This window comes from Haliaeetus albicilla, chromosome 14 (genome assembly GCF_947461875.1).
Source record: "Haliaeetus albicilla chromosome 14, bHalAlb1.1, whole genome shotgun sequence".
In the NCBI taxonomy this organism is placed as follows: domain Eukaryota; kingdom Metazoa; phylum Chordata; class Aves; order Accipitriformes; family Accipitridae; genus Haliaeetus; species Haliaeetus albicilla.
In genome coordinates, this window is record NC_091496.1 from 36,884,079 (window position 1) to 36,900,114 (window position 16,036).

At 52.9% G+C, this 16,036-nt stretch overlaps 2 protein-coding genes across 2 annotated transcripts in view; one reads left to right on the forward strand and one right to left on the reverse strand.

The window, feature by feature from the left end:
- Positions 1-16,036, forward strand: part of LOC138689019 (ankyrin repeat domain-containing protein 26-like) — a 118,917-nt gene that overhangs the window by 65,396 nt on the left and 37,485 nt on the right. The window lies entirely within an intron of this gene.
- LOC138689061 (electroneutral sodium bicarbonate exchanger 1-like) lies at positions 1,178-15,073 on the reverse strand. Its single transcript, XM_069802320.1, has 23 exons — positions 14,855-15,073; positions 13,996-14,142; positions 13,408-13,543; positions 13,032-13,192; positions 11,926-12,111; positions 11,729-11,817; positions 11,439-11,596; positions 10,972-11,059; positions 10,319-10,465; positions 10,055-10,146; positions 9,545-9,719; positions 9,275-9,408; positions 8,485-8,730; positions 8,271-8,376; positions 7,192-7,353; positions 6,356-6,469; positions 5,856-6,017; positions 4,984-5,235; positions 4,109-4,177; positions 3,390-3,563; positions 3,147-3,290; positions 1,951-2,063; positions 1,178-1,680 (listed from the first exon to the last, which is right to left on the reverse strand). The coding sequence occupies exons 2-22, from the start codon at positions 14,111-14,113 to the stop codon at positions 1,968-1,970; spliced, it is 3,009 nt and encodes a 1,002-aa protein (XP_069658421.1). The 5' UTR covers positions 14,114-14,142; positions 14,855-15,073; the 3' UTR covers positions 1,178-1,680; positions 1,951-1,967.

The window sequence follows — 16,036 nt, forward strand, 5'->3', positions numbered from 1 at the left end:
TGGGAGGAACCGGCCAGTCTGGGAGATGCCCGAGAGGCTCGAGAACCCTGTAAGCACAGGACAAGTTTAGAGGAGGAGGTTCAACGTGAGGCCCTGTGCTTAACCATGCCCTCCAGATCTGGACCTTCTCTGGTTCCCGAGTTACCGTGCAGTTTAACAGCCTGGTGCAGAGATCCTGACTGGGAGATCACTGTACCTCCAGGAGTTAGGGATCCACCTAACAGTTAACCTGAGCGGGTGCAGGTCTGTGCTGCGCTGTACCTACAGCGTGGCCTTCAGGCTGTGTCCCTACACATGCCCCTTGGCCGCAGGATAAACGGAGCTGGTTGACTGTGACAGAGGAGCCTCCAGGCAGCTCCTGCTTGGTACCAGCGATTACGCCACCTGCGCGGCCCTGCCGTTATCTAAAGTGCAGCAAGAAGTCCGCGCGTGAACATCCTTTATGCATGGAGTTGTTTTCTTCTAAGAAAAGTTGTACGACACCGTGAATGACCAAAAAGGAGGAACTTCTCCACAGGCAGGATCTGTACAGTGTGCCAAGGGAAAATCCATCTGGGGTCTGCCCAATGCTGCATGAACGCAGGGTCCCCAGCATCTGAAGGGACCTAAGATTTACTTGCTACCTAGATGCCTCTTCTTGCTGCCTGTATGCCTTCTTCCTGGCTACGTCGCCTCCCAAGAGCTTGCCCACCCCCAGCCTACTGGGGAGGGGGGGAATGGTAGAGAGACAGCCCTGATGCTGTGCCAGCACTGCTCAGCCACGGCCAAAACACTGCTGTGTTATCAACAGCTTTCTAGCTACCAGTACAGAGCACAGCACCACGAGGGCTGCTGTGGGGTAAAGGAACTCCAACTCAGCCAGACCCAATAGAGAAGGAAAGTGGAGGAACAACAGAGGGGGCAGCCCAGGGACACAGAGCCCCAGGTCTCATCCGGCCGCTCCTGTGACCATACGGTGTATTCAAAATCAAATACCTGAAGTGCTTCCTTAGACGCAGTTTACAGCCAGGGGACAAGAAGGTGGCAGTTCTGCATTTTGCAGCTCCCAGGCTGATGGCAGAGCCAAAGCAAAAAAAAAAACCAAACAACAAAAACCAAACCAACCAAGAGAGGTAAGACTGGAGGCAAGGGGGCAAATGCTTTTCTTTCACCTTAGGCCAACTGCTCGGACGCTCTCTATGCTGCCCTGCCACAGAGGGCATCCCTCTCGTACCAGTAAGAGACATAAGAGCGAATTAAAGCCAGGACCCCAAACCAGACCAAAAACCCGGTCATGATGAAGAAGAAAGTGGAGAATGCATCAAACATAACAGAAAATGATTTTGGACATTCCCAGTTTACATTTGGAAAAAAGAGAGAAAAAAAAAGAGGAGGAATTAGGTATTAAAAGAAGAGCACTGAATGATAAAGCAGTAGCAGTCCCTCTACCACTACAAACCCACACCCCCACACGCACGTACGCACACAGACTTAACACCACCAAACTCCCATTGACTGTGATGTTCACCTCAGCTTGCTGGTCTAGAGATACTGAATGCCTGAAGCACACCAAGGAGAACTGAAAACATCTGCATGGCTTTAATGGGAATCCTCCAACTGAAACAAAGCGCTTTCTCCCTCTGTCTGCGTTGGCACATCCCCGAGTCACGCTCTCACTCCTCTCCTTCAAAGTCAAGATTCCTAAACGTGAAAAGCGGGAGTGGGGAATGGCGAAGGGAAGAGAAAAAGAGGGAGAGCATCATCAGTGGAAGACCTGCCAGCTGCTGCTGATTCAGCCCTGTTCGGGGGACCACCCCAGCAGAGAGGAGCTGGTTGTCGTGCCACGGTCCTCACTGCCTGTTCCCAGGGACAGGCCGTTTGCTCAGCCTTGCCGGCCAAAGCGTGGGAGAAGCGTAGGCGTGTGCCGTCGCTTGCAGAGGAGCACGGACACGTTCACGTGCAATCCTTTACCTTCTTCCTCCCTGGATTCAAAGGGTTTCTGTCTTCAAAGTGAGAGCCTTCCGTACGGTCGTTTGTGACATTTCATCCAGGATAATAATCTCAGAAGGATCAGTCCTGCAATAAATATTTCACATAGCAATCCGTGATTATGGGAACTGATGCCACCAAGGGCATTAGCATCAGCAAGAGGAACAGCGGAGCCCCGAGAATCAAAGCTCCGCATAAGTGTGGGAGGTTTTGCTGGATGAGGAGTTTTGGGAGGCAAGCTGGGGAGCTGCAGAGCAACAGCTCTGTGCAAAGGCTCTTGCTGGGGTCTAGCCCCGGTCCGGGTTCCTAAGCCACTGCTGGTACAGATCACGCCTGCAACTCCGCATGTGTAAGTATGAGGATCTCCAGCTACCGTAAAGGCACTGATGATGCAAGGTTTGGGGGTCAAACGCGAGGGCTGCAGCCGCTCTGCTTGGGGTGGCTTGCCCTGCGATCACCTCCTGCAGCCCTGCCCCCGAATTTGATTTGCCCACCAAGCTGCCTGCTGGTTTCTGTGGAATGCCCCACCAAGAGGCAAGTGGAGAAAACTCTGCCAAACACCTTCAAGCTAATCTTGCCGGGGGTCCTGGCGCTTGCTGGGGCTTTACCTGTCACTGCCTTGCTTTGGGATATCCACGTCGCTCGTCTTCCCCACGTTCAGCTGAACTGAACTTGCAGCAGCAGCAGCTTCCACCGCCCTCCTGGACTCCTGATGTAAAAAAGGGACAAATCACGTTCTCTGTCTTTGGTCAAAGTGGAGATAAGCTGAATGCCCAGCACAAACTTAGCAGTCTGCCCTCCCCTTCTGCCCCTTGGCAGCTATAGGTATTAGTGCAGCAGGGGAGAAACCGTTCACTCCAAAGATTTCGGGGCAGGGGGATTGTGTGTTCAAAACACGATTATGAGCAAATCTTGCCAGCAGCAGCAGCAGCATCTAATAATAATCATCATAATGATAATGACCTTTGTGAAAAACGACTCGTTTTAAAAATTACACCTGTATTCAAGTGTTCAGCTCACTGCTACTTGAGGAAACAAAGGTTACAACGTGGGACCCAGCCTATTGGGATCTATTTCGACTGAGTGTTGATCTTCCCCCAACGTTTCCAGACAAGCCAAAGGAGAAACAGGCAATCTCACAGCCTGACGGAGATGTCCAGCCCCGAGGACCCAGCAAGCCTTACCTCTTCTTCTTCTCCAGCTTCATTTCTGGCATCGTCCAACTTCTTCTTCCTTTCTGGCATAAGGTCATCCAGAAAGCTGAGCTCTCGCTTTGAGAAGCAGAAATCCATCGCTTTCCGGACAAAGACGAGAGCCAAAACCTTCGCGAGTAAGAGGGAAGATGCGGTGAGCTCAGAGACGATGCCACCTCTCACTCCAACGCTGCAAACACCCCGCTGCCGAGCGGCGGCAGCTCTTACCATCATGGGAAAGATGATGGCGGCACGGGACACCTTGATGGTCCAGAGCAGGACGAGGCAGGTCAGCTGGATCACCGTGAACAAATGCACCTTTCGCAAGGGCACGTGCCGCAGGTAGATGAAATCCGGCTGGTGTTTCGCCGGCATCCAAAACAGCTTCAAGCGATCAAAGAACTGCAAAATAAAAGGGAGAGGTTGCCACCTTGGGACTGCGGCAAGGTTCTGGCCCTCTCGAGACGGGGAGGCAGTTTGCAGCATCTCGCTTGCCGTCAGAAATCCTGGATCCCACCGCGTTCCTCCTGGGAGCAGCACCCATTTTCCCTTTGCTCCATCTATCAACCGGCTTGCCCCCGAGAGCTGCCCACCAAACGGCAACTATTCCATGCCATTCCATTAGTAGCATTTCTCGGCCCACTGAATCCCCCAAGCGAGGATTTCCACCAGTGGTAGAAACTGCCTTCCCTTTGCACTGAATTCCCCCGCTTTCACGTAACCAAACACTGACCTGCCCTAAACCCTGAAACAGAGAGCGCTGAACTTGCCTGGTCCTCCCAGCCCTATATACCTCCTGTGCCTCCACCAATCTTTTGCTTACACAAAAGACTTTCATTGCTTGCTCTGCGAGAAGTTTTTTCCCATGCCACTGCTTTTTTTCCCTGCTGCTACGGAGACAAAATACCAGGGAGCCGACACGCTGCACGCTGTAAAAGAGTCCGTACCTGAATTCCTCTGAGCGACGACACACCCATGTAGAGAAAGACGCCATAAAGCACAGGCATTGGTATAAACTTGGGGGGGAGAAAGAAAAAAAAAAAAGAATGCAATCGTTTCTTTTTCTATATTGCATTTTCAGTATTAGCACCCTCTTCCACAGGCACTGCCTAAAATTGCTTGAAGCTTTCCAGCTTCCATTCAGGCTTAGAGATGGGTCAGATTTTAACCATTAAAGATTTTGTGCGCACGAGTGAGCTAAGGCTGTGCTTTAGGCTGAACTTTGGAGTTACCTCTCCTCAGAATAATCCTATTTTCCAGAAAGCTTGGAGGAAAATAGGCAATTTCACCCGTACTGCCCTATGCCGCAGTCCGTGGCGGCAGAAAAACACTTCTGCCTATTCTTGGGGCAACAGGCAAAGGCCACATGCCTCCTTTTAGCCTAGAGACGAGATTACTTTGTGGGAGGAACGTGCAAGGAAGCCCACGGGGATGACCTCAGTGTGTTTAGCTCCTGGGAATGGCTGCTCCGGGGCATTTGGGCAGCAAATTGCAGCCAGTAAAGGGCTGCCTGTTTGAAAGAGAGCAGATGTGCTGGTCTGAATATGCTCAACTGTAACCCATAAACATGGGCGGGCCTGAAAGACACCCGAAAATTCAAGCAGTTGCGTTGCTCGCTCGCCTCGAGCACACCAAACGGGGGCCTGAAGGGCTGCAAAGCCTAACCGAGGCTGGTTCCCACCGTGGGTCGAGCCCCAAGGGTTGGGATCACCTCCTCCTCCTCCGCTCCACAACTAACTCCTCAGGCCTGCAGAGAGGGGACTGGTTTTCTGTAACCTCCAACAAGCTCGCGGTTGTTGGGTGGTTTGCATTTTCCTCTCACCTTTAACACGGAAGTGAAGAAGACGGAGCAGCCCATGAGCACAAAGATCAGCAAGCCAGTGACTCTCTGCTCTCGTATCCCCAGAAACTTGGGTTGTTCTCCTGGAGCTGAGCAGTCAGACTCTACTTTGAGGCTATTCACGTGGGTGATGGACAGGACGGTCGCAGCCACAAACCAGGGCAGCCCCATCACAGAGCACACCCCGAGCATCACGGCCACCACAAAAAGGTCCAGGTGGTACCCGCATCCTTTCTGCAGGCAGGAAAACAAGAAACAGAGCATCCCATAGCACAAGAGCAAGGAGAACGTCGCAAGGCAGACTCAAACCCGGCTCGAGCACAAGTCAACTTCTTCAGAATTTAAAACAAGAAATGGAAACAAGTAAGGGTGTATGCAAGCTTTGCACACGCACCTGGCATGAAAATCGGGCAGGAGTTCAGATGCAAGGGATATGGGGAGCTTGTGCGATACATACTTCTCCAAAAAAAAAAAAAAAGCCACCCCACAACCCAAAACCACCAAACCATTTTTTTCACCCACAAAGAAAATTCTACCACTTGCAAGGAAGGCGTGACTCTGAGTTATCCCTGGCAGCGCATCAAAACAATTCATTCCCCGCACCTGCTGCTGCTGCCATTTTAAAACAAAAAGGCGCTTCTATATTGCTCCAAGATTAATTTGCTCCTCCAAAAGGTTGCTCATCTGAACTGCCCTGTCACTTGCTCCCTGCATCATCGTTAATCCAGGAGAGCATCCTGCCACGCAGCCTGGCCTTGTCCCAAACCAATGCCTTCAGAAAGCATCGGGAATAAGAGCTTCTCCCCAGACCTGCAGCCCAGAAGGGGCTGGCGTCATCTCTCGCAGGCCCTTACCTTCAGCTTGTGCTCCTTCCTGTTCACAATAACGGCACTGATCTGCTGGTCCATGAATATCAAGATGGTGCAGAGCAGAGCTGGGACGAGCGCAGCCAACACCGTCCACCAAGGGTTGGGTCCTATGGGGTTGATGAACCACCCGCGGTCGTCTCTGGTAGGCTGCAACAAAGCCCACACGTCAGCATCGTCTCCCAGCCCAGGCACTCCACTGGCTTTCATTTTCCCCTCCCTCCCTGTGTCAGAGCACCTCCCAGCCCTGGCTTCACGTCCCCCTCTCCCGTGGGCTTCAGCAGTGCCAGTGTCCTCTTTGCAAGCACCTCTAGATACTTCTCCTGTAGGTATCTAGTTTTGGGGCCATCTTCTCGGTTCCAGGAGGAAGCAAGGCACTTGGAGGTGGAAGAGGAGATGCTCACACCCCCAGCATCTCCTCCAGACTCAGCCCTGCCCTGCCCCGGCATCACCTTGTGGCACCCCCACGTGCCAAAACACCCCAGTACCTTGAACGCATGGGGGACCTGGAGCTTCGGCGATGGGATCCCAGCCACAAAGTCAAGGAGCACCATGATGACGATGGTGAGGAAGACAGCAAAGTCGCTCACTGTGGACCGTACCTGGGGCAAGAAACCAGAGGTGAAAGGGGCATGGCAAACAGGGCCGTAACGTGAGATGCAAGAGTTGCAGACATCCACAACGTTAGGCTGGTTAACCAAATCCCACCACCCCTCTGAGCACATGCAGCCTGATCCCTTGCTTAGATACTGTTGCTGTGTTTGTCCCTGTGACATCTGGTGTCAGACAATAAAAAAAGCTTAATTAGGTGGACAAGGGTTGGTTTAAGTCAAAACCTAAAAATAATAATAATAATATTAAAAATAAGAAAACAGATGTCTGCCACTACAGCTACACTCACAGCTACAATGGCAACAAGGCACTGAGGCATCCTTTAGTCCTCAAAAGGAAGCTCCTCATTCGAATCTACTTTCCGCTCGAGCACATAATGCGCAGAAGGTAAGGAAAAAAAAACCAAAACCCCAACCCCCAAAACTTTGGGAAACCTGACTTCCTACTACCTGAGGAGGAAAAATAAAAAAAAAAAAAAAAAAAAAAAAAAATCTTCAATCTGGGGCAGGTCACGAGGCAGGTGGGAAATGCTACGATGATTTTGCACTCATGGAAATGAGTGCGGGACGTCCAAGCTCTTGGAGAGCTTGGCCTGCAAGGCCAACGTTTCCCAGCTTGACCAAGGCGGGGGGCAAATACTGCTTAGTGCTCCAGGAAAGCCATTTTGGGAAACGAGTGTGGAGATGGACGCTGGCCACCATCTTCTACTTACTCTGGTTGGAAAGTAGCGGCTGGTTTTAAACTTCTTCAAGAAGCCTGACAGGGCAAAGGTGGCGAAGAAGAGGATGCAGCACCAGAGGAACACGTCAGGCGTGTAGGGGCCGTCGCGTCCACAGGCAGGTCCTTGAAACTCCCCACGCAAATACCGACATTCCTGGAGAGACAGAGCGTCAGGACACAAAGGCAGTGCACGTGCGGCAGGGAAACCTCGCATAGCTAGGGGGTTTTGAGGACCTCGGTCCAAGATCCACGACCCTGTAACTGCTCCTGCCAATGGAGATTTATATTTAATGAGCAGCAGCAGCTGAACAAGTGATACATCGAACTACAGAGCGGAGAAATGAGACGTGAGGGGACGCCATACCACACACCCTCGGCACATCCTCTGCCTGCCATTCGAGCAATCGTGGCTAAAGAAGACACCAGAGGGGAAGGAAACACTGGAAACTCTTGGGGATAGAGAGAGAGGCAAGAGGGAAGGAGGGCTAAAGACAACCATGGCAGGAAAGGAGGAGAAGAGACAAATCGTCCCTTCCCAGGGGAGGGCTCGCAGAACCTGGCCAAGAGGGGATGAAGGCCACCGTAAGAGCCTGCCGCCCTAGGCCCGGGCTCTGCTTCCAGCAACAACAGCCTGAGAGGCTGCTCAGACATTTATGCATGGACCTACAGACAGCACTGAATGAGAAAGCAAGGCCTGGAGTTACTAGGAACCCATTAAGGAGGCCAATTACTACCTTTCAAGCATGAACTTAAGTCCTACAACTTCTACAGTAATCAAACCACCCACTACTTAACCTTCCTCCCAGTCAGAAGTACTGTCCTGCAACAGGCTTGAGGGGGACACTTGCTACCCACAATGCTGGGGACCAGGTAGACTGGGACAAGGTGGACTCTCCTCCCCAGGACCAAGCAGGTTCAAAGCACACGCTAGATCTAAGCAAGGACTTTTCCGAGCAGCACTAGCACAGTTTGAAGCCCATCATTCCCTGAAGGGCTCTGACTTTTGCACCATGCAAATGCCCCCGGACCCCATGGCCGCGGCGCGAGGAAGCAGTGGCTCGGGGCACTTACGGTCACCGTGAGGTTTTCCCAGGCTATGCCAGACACGTTGATCTTGTTGCTCGCCCAGAAACGCAGCGTTTCGTTGCTGGGATGGGTCGGTGCCTCACACTTACAGCTGGCAGGAGAGAAGCCAAGACGGGGGGGGTAAGGGAAAGGCGATGGAGGTGCAGCCCGGAGCTCCTGCCAAGGGGCAGCATCTTTCTCAGGGGGAAAAAAAACCCACTAGTAGCTGGTGAGGAAGTCCAGCTTGCTGTGCATGTGCACAGGGTAGGTGTCTCGCAGGTGACTCAGCTTCTCCAGAGCCTCGTAGATGAAGATGATGCAGATGAGGGAGGCAAAGGCTTCTTCCGTGAAGCGGGTGACGTAGCACACCAAACAGCTGGCGTCGGTGGCCACCAGCACTATGCACAAGAAGGCGGTCCACAGCCCAATGCACGCCCGCAGAGACAGATAGGAGAGCGCGTACTCCCTGCGAAAGCAAAATGAAACAAAGGCTGGAAAGGCCAGCAAGAGGCCCTGAGCCATGCCTGCCTTCGGGGAAAGCGGGGAGCAATTTTGGAGCGTGTCAAGGCTGCGGATGGGAAATGCCGTTTCCATGTACTACCACAGAGAGCCTCGGGGCTGTGGTGTAGGGTGTAGACCCACAGGAGGAGAGGCCAATTACTTAGTTACCACTGCTGAACAAGGATCTTGTGTTAACACCTTGGAGGCTGCTCGAGGTCAGGTCCCTCTTGGGCCAGGTGGTGTTCTCCCACATCACCCTGACGCCCTAACACTGAAACCAGCTGGGTGTGCACCCAGTCACCTGCTGCCAGCAAGCTGGGGCTTAATAATAAACCTTATGGCAATATAAGGGTGGTTTATCTCCCATCAAAGCCATCGCAACAAAAGGACTGTCACTAAAATCTAGCAACTACCCCTAAGAAAAAGAAAAGAAAAGAAAAGCATCTTTTCTCCATCACTGCCCCCTTCTGAAGGCTCTCGCAGCACCCAGCTGCGGCAGCCAGCCTTACTTGCAGAATTTGTAGAGGATCTTCTCGAACACGAGCACGGGTCCCGTGCTGCCGAGGATGGTGAGAGGTTGGCCGGCAAAGAGGCAATACACCACGCCGGCCATGGACGCGCCCAGCAGCGACTCCATGGCACTCTGTCCGGGGAAGAGAGGCAGCCGTGAGTAAATAAATCGTTAGGGAGAAACAACAACCAAAGCCCATTCACTGCAGCAAGGACTTTGGCCTGAGTTTGATCCTCCCCCATGGCCCCCAACAGAGAGAGGGGCTCACTATGTGGCCATTGGTCGCCTCCCCCAGCAGTCCCCCGAAGGTGATGACAGGGGACATGCAGGCACAGTAGAGGAAGAGGAAGGACGCCAGGCACTGCAGGCTCAGACCATCCCGGAAGTCGCTCCAGAACCACGGGGCTTTCCGCTTCACGTCCAGGGTCAAACCTCCAAAGAGCCTGCAGGAAGGAAAAAGAAGAGAGTCTGTTCTCTTGGAGGAACACGCTGACTTTGCTTTGCTGCAGAAGGGCAATCACAAGCACAGAGCAACTTCCGTGGCTAAAAAGAAGCACTCTCCTTCATCCCAAATCAAGGAAACCTGCGTGCAATGGTGATGGCTGGGGCTGAGCCCAGCTGCCCAGATCTCCCCCCTGCCCAGCCCAGGGGACCAAGCTGGTCATGTGGAGCCCCTTCACTGAACCAGCTAACCCCAAAGACCTGCTAGAAGGGAAGGTGCATGCTCAGATTTGAGGGGCAAACAGAAAAAAAACACCCAAACTATTAAAGCTCCCACCTTCCCGTCCGCTGCAGTTCAGGGCCACAGTGTTTCTCCAGCGTGCTGTGAGAAGCACCGTCATCAAGAGCTCCTGGCGTCTTCCTTTTTTCCTGTTAAAATGGAAGTAAGATAAAGCTATGGACTTGCAACCACTGGCTCGTTTTGCTTCTGGTCTGGCTCTGTGACTGTGTCAGAGCAGGACCTTGTGAATTTGGGCCCCTGAACAGCATCCCCAGCTGTCCTGCCCGTCCCCCTCGCGCCTCCCGCCGACGCGTCACCCACCTGCGAAGGGACGTTTTTCGGGGGCTCGATTCGGACTGATGGATCCCACTCTCCTGGCGGCAAGACCGTGACCTGATCCAGAAACTCGTCGATGCCAGCCACCAGGTCAGCCCCGTTCTTGGCTTTATAGGCAACGTCACGGAAAACCTGCCAATAGAAGACGACCTGGTGAGAGGACAACCCAGCTCGGATGTCCTAACCAGTGCAATAAACTCTTGCCTAAACGCAAGGCTTTTTCCCCAAAATTTCCTGCTGGAAAGGGCAGGAAATATTCCCCCAAAAGGAAAAAATCTGTGCATCATGGCATTTGTAATCGTCTCCCCCACGAGGCCCCTGTCCCCCATGGCACACCATACCCTTCTGCTTAAAGAGCAAGAGAAGTTTTACTGGCCCTGGCAATGCCACCACTGGGGACAGCGTGCTGGGGACCCCGGCGAGAAGGATGAGGTGCAGGATGCACCCCGGGTGGGATTTCAGCCTCCAGGATGTGGCGTGATGCAAATCTGCGTGTTTGCTTTGGGGTGAGAAAGAGGGCTGGGCTGTTTGGAGAGCTGCGGGCAGCTGGGACAGCAAATCCTCTTCCTCACTACTTCAGAGACAGGGAGAGCTGAAGAAAGGCAAAAATGACCCGGAGCTATCTCATCTTGTCGCACCTCATCCGTCATGATAGTGGCCATGGACCTGCCGATCTCATGGTACTGATGGGCTTTTCCTTCTGGCCCAAGCAAAACAAACAGGAACCTGGGCAGGAAAAACAAAATGAGAGAGAGAAGAAGGTGTCCTTGCTCCGAGAGCACCCAAGGAAAGCCCTGGCAGCTCCCAGCCCAGAGCGTGGCTCAAGACGGGACACGTAGGCTCAGCGACGCCGCGATGAATTTGAAATTCTTCCAAGCCGACGGCAAATTTAATTTGGGGGCCAACTTTCATTACAATTGGCCGATGGGTTTAAAAGCTACAGCAGGGAATGGAGAAACGAAGGCGAGGAGATGTGGGTGGGGGAAACGTGCTTGCTCCCCCTCCCACTCGCCTTGTTCCCTTGGGACACCAAACTGATGCCTGCAACTTGATCTTTGGTTGGGTGTCTTTTTTACGGAAAAAAATTTGCGCTTCTCATTCGCACCTTGTTGGGATGGGAACTTCTGTCATGCCTGAGAGGAGGACAGCCGGGCTCAGGCGGACAAATGCCACGATGGGCTGGTGAAGGAAATCCAGCTCTCCTACCAGCACGTTGGATGCTTCAGCCCCGGTGGGAATTTTCTTCATGAAGTGCAGCTCCGCCTGGGCACGACAAGCGATTTTCAGGCAATTACCCCAACAGCAAAGCCCACAGCGCTCTGCAGCACACTCTGCAGCCAAGTTTGCAAGAGCAAAGCCGGCCCTAAAGGCGTAAGAAAGCTGCGAGTGTCTCACCTTGCTTAAATCCATTGCTCTGCTCTCAGGGTTCACCCCATCTTTAGCTTCCGCAGCGGTGGGAGAAGGACAAGGGGTGATTGTTTGGGCTGGTAGGAAGAAGAAAGACACTCAGAAAGATGGGCAAGGAGCAACTGGGACGCTTCTCCTTTGCCCGGACAAGTCTAATGGGGCCACAGCCCTGCAGAAACCCTCACCTGGCTTGTAGAGGAGGTGCAGGTCTGACTGCCTCTTGCTCACGTCAGCAAACGAGCAGACAGCGGGGAGAAGGTTGGTTGTCTTCTCGTTCTGATGGTGGTGCTTCCTCAAAAGGACTTCTCGAACCTGCGCCCGCATGTGCTCGTCAAACTCCGTGGACTGTTCTTGCTGGGCCAGGATCATATCTGAGGATGGCAAAGGGAAACGAAGCCGTCAGAGCAGAAACCCCAACAAGTCCCGACCCCCAAAGCCCCCAGGGAAGGCTGTGCCACACAGGCTGCACCCTAATGCCGGCTCAGCCTTGCACAGCAAGGCCTTTTAACAATGTTCAGCCTTTGCAGCGAAAACGAGAATTTTCTTTTGCTAAGAAACATCATCCAAGTGCTTATTCATCATTCCGCTAAGATAAATATTGCCCATTCTAAATAACGCAATTTTCTTGCCCGACCTGGCCTTTCTGACTCTACACGTTTACCCAAATTATAAGCAATCTAGAGCACAGACGTTCCCAGAGTTTCCCGTGCTGATCGAGTGCAATTTGCCGAGCCCAGGGAGAAACGTGCTAAGAACGGCTCCGACTTCTCCAGCCCTTGAAAGGGCTGAATGGAGACCTGCCGCCAGCCAAAGATAACTTCTCCAAAGCGGCTTTTGCAATTAACTTCAAGTATCTTCCCCACAGGAATACACTGCTTGGTCATCGCCAGATAACCTCTGCCTTAAAACTCTTCAATGCTGGATGTTAAGGCAAAAGTAAGAAAAAGAATGCGAGGAAACAGCTTGTAAGAAATCGTTCCCTTAAGGAGGTTCAGCTCTTACGCGGACTCCGTATTTCTAAGAGCAGCCTGCTAAGCCCTGACACACGCTCCTTTTTGGCTGCAGAACATTCTCTAGTGGCTTCTCCAGCCCCACAAACTGCTTTCAAAAGGACCCCGTATGGGAAGGAAAAAACGGTGCGACTGTTGCACGCCCAGTCTACATCCAAAAACAGCTCATGAGAAAAACACAGTGGGACTTCTGGAAAAGGACGTGCCATTAGGGCAGGGTCTGATGTGGGAGTGAAGAGCTGAGCTCGGCCGTTCCCGGAGGGATGCAGTGCCCACGGTACCTGCAATCTCTTCGATGCTGTTGGCACAAATGTCCAGCAGCACCGACCCGTTGCTGATGCAGCTCCTCAGCTCGGAGAGGCTGTGCAAGGACAGCGTGCCAACGTAGGGCTTGCTCCAGCGCTCGCCGCCATCTTCCACGTCCTCCTCAAACTTCAGCCACCTGTGGACATCGGGTGCGATCAGCCCCATTGCAAGAAAACAGCCCCAGCTCTGCAACCCCTTTGACAGAGCCACGGGGTGGCAAGAGGAGAAGGCTCCTCGTGCCGCCACCTGCAGCTGCAAAAGCTTCGCGTCCTGGAGGGGAGAAAGCAGAGCCCACGGGCGCTGCCGGTGCGGAGACTCCTCTCCCACCGCAGCCAAGCAGCAGGGATTTACCTTGCCGTTTCCTTCCACTCGGCATCTCGGCCCTCTTTTACACAGATCTCATCCAGCTCGGAGAACAAGTGGTGAGGGACATGCTGCTCGTCCTCCTTGGTCCTGAGAATGAACTGCACCCGCTGGGACGGGGAGCCTGGGGGCAGAAGGCAAAGACCCATCCCGTTACCGCGCCTCAACACAGCTCATCACGCTCACGTGCAAAGTGGCCATCAGCACCAGTGCAGCCATAAACACTGGGCTGGCCCCTCTCCTCTGCGTCTGTCTGGGCTTGCACAGAGCCATGGAGAAGGAGAAGCATCTAGTCCACCTCTGCATAAGGATGGGCTGCTTTCCTTCCCCACATTGCCATTTTTAAAGCCAGGATCCCTCTAAGGAAGACGAGCCTACACCCATTAGGCATTTAACTGCATTAAAAAAAAAACCCCAACCAACCAACAAAAAAAAGAAAACTTGGGAAAAAGAGGGTGTTGCTCAATAAGGCCACTTTCCCTCGGAAGAACAGCAACTCACTCAAACTAGCCACGGGGACCTGCTCGCAGAAGGCCCCAGCGCCCACGTTGCCCCCAGGAGTTTAGCGAATGCCGCGGTGGGACTTACAGTGGTAGCCCTGCTCCGTCGGGGCAGAGTCCTTCTCCCGTTCCCCTTCCCGATGCTTCTGGCTGTGGCGTCGGTGATGCCGGTGGCTCTGCCTAACCAGTGGCATCCACGCGCCCACGTACAGGGTCCGGTGGCCTGCGAAAAGCGAAAAAGCGGCGTGTTTTGCAGCACTCTCGGCATTGCAGCAATGGTTGAGGTGGCCGGTGCCTTGCTAAGCCACGGTTAAATCCCAGGAGCAACACCACCTTCCCTTAATCTTATTTTCACCGGACCTCCTTTTTTGCAAGCCTATTTTACTCGAGCTTTGCAACAACACAGCAACAACAAGCGTTGGCTCCGCCTCATCTAAAAGTGCCCTGAAAGTATCGGACCTCTTCTCAAATTCCAGCTTCGGCTGGACAACACTCAGACTTGCTCATTAAGCAGCAACACAAGCTAATTATTGTCAAAATCTCTGTATGGCACGAGGCGACAAGAGACGGTCAAATCAGTCCCATCGTAATGAACTCCAGAACAAAAAAAGAAAATCACAGCCCCGCGTCTGCAGCCCTGAAATGATTCTCCTGACCTCTCCAAGCCAGGAGCAGCCTCTGCGAGAAAAAAAGCCGTCAATTATCGAGCCCCGTGGCTACAACTCACACCGTGGCCTCCCGGGGGCCTTTTTCCCTCCGTTTAAAAAGCCGTAATAGTAAAAAACCTGACAATAACTGTGCTGCTTTATTGAGAAGCGCGGCACGTTTTGCTGCACGTGATGCGACACCCAACAAGGCACACTGGAGAGACTTTGTGCAATGGGAAAACGCGCTGGGCTGGTGGCTCCTCTACCAGGATCTCAGCAGAGACTCACCTTCCAACTCCTCCTTCTCATAGCAAATACTGACAGCGTTGCTCCTTCTTCCCCGGTCGATCACTGCCTCCTCGTCATGTCTCTGTTTAGCAACGACAAGAAGGGAAAAGTTGGGGCTGGGGGTGGAGAGCTCCCTTACGTCCTCCCAGCCATCATCCAGCCCTGCGTCCACGCGAGTCCACGAGCCATCACGCCTCTGCGTGCCTCCTCCTCCTTCAGGCACAGCCCTAAAACCACGGACTTGTAGGAGGTTTTTCTTCCCATACGCAAATAAAACAGCCCATAACATCACCTGTACTGCATACCATGCGAGTCTGGACGTATTTCATACAGCAGGAGAGGGATGACTGTTTCAGACCAAAAAAACCCACCTCCTGCTTTGTTCTTCAGGTTCCTGTCTAAAAAAGCGATTTCCAAACTGGAAAAAATAACCCCAACCCACAAAACTGCACTTTTGAGCCCCGGCCGTGCTACCTGTAACTCTTCCAGAAGTGTCATTTTGTGACCCCCAGTTGGGTTCATCCTCACGTCAGTCACTGGGTTTTGGGGACAACTGAACCTCCAGGTCAGTCAGGGGGCCCGATTCCCCAGGGACTGATGGAGTAGCCCTCACGGGAGGAGCTAAGTGGCACCCAGTGTGCACCAACTCCAGAGACACAATAGGGACCATTATGAAATCACAAGCTATGATGCGGATCCAGGCAGCTACTTAAAGCCACGCACCCCTAGACCCTTCCCGCTTGGAAAACTTAGTGCCTGGGGAGAAGCCAGCTCTGCTTTCAGCAAAAACTCTCCAGAACAGAGAAACTTCCTGCATGAGAGGTGTCAGGCTCAAAAGTGCGCAGAAGGAAAACCCTCCACAGGCTCGTTCGCCCTCCTGAGAAGCAAAGCCCATTAGCAGCAGCATGGTTTCTCTCTTTTTCTTTCTAACAGTAGAGCTGAAGCTCTAGCATCCTGAGGATAACGGGAGGTACAAATACGGTAGGGAAAAAGAACATCTTACTGGATCGATGGGTAGATTCAGAAAAAAACCCTGCTACACAGTAGTTTATCCCGACTGCTAGCTAGAACCGAGAAGACTGTTTTTTCCACCTGCGTCGACAGTTCCGGTGAAACATACTACTCGTCTAGGACGGCTGCATCTGAGGAACGAGAATTAGTTATCTGCAATACAAGGAATAA

Coding starts and splice junctions, on each gene's coding strand:
- LOC138689061 (XM_069802320.1), bottom strand. CDS start 14,113: ATGCCACTGGTTAGGCAGAGCCACCGGCATCACCGACGCCACAGCCAG. Junction 13,544..13,995: donor CTACCACTGTAAGTCCCACC/GCGGCATTCGCT, acceptor TTCTGCCCCCAG/GCTCCCCGTCCCAGCGGGTG. Junction 4,178..4,983: donor TCTTCACTTCCGTGTTAAAG/GTGAGAGGAAAA, acceptor CTCCCCCCCAAG/TTTATACCAATGCCTGTGCT.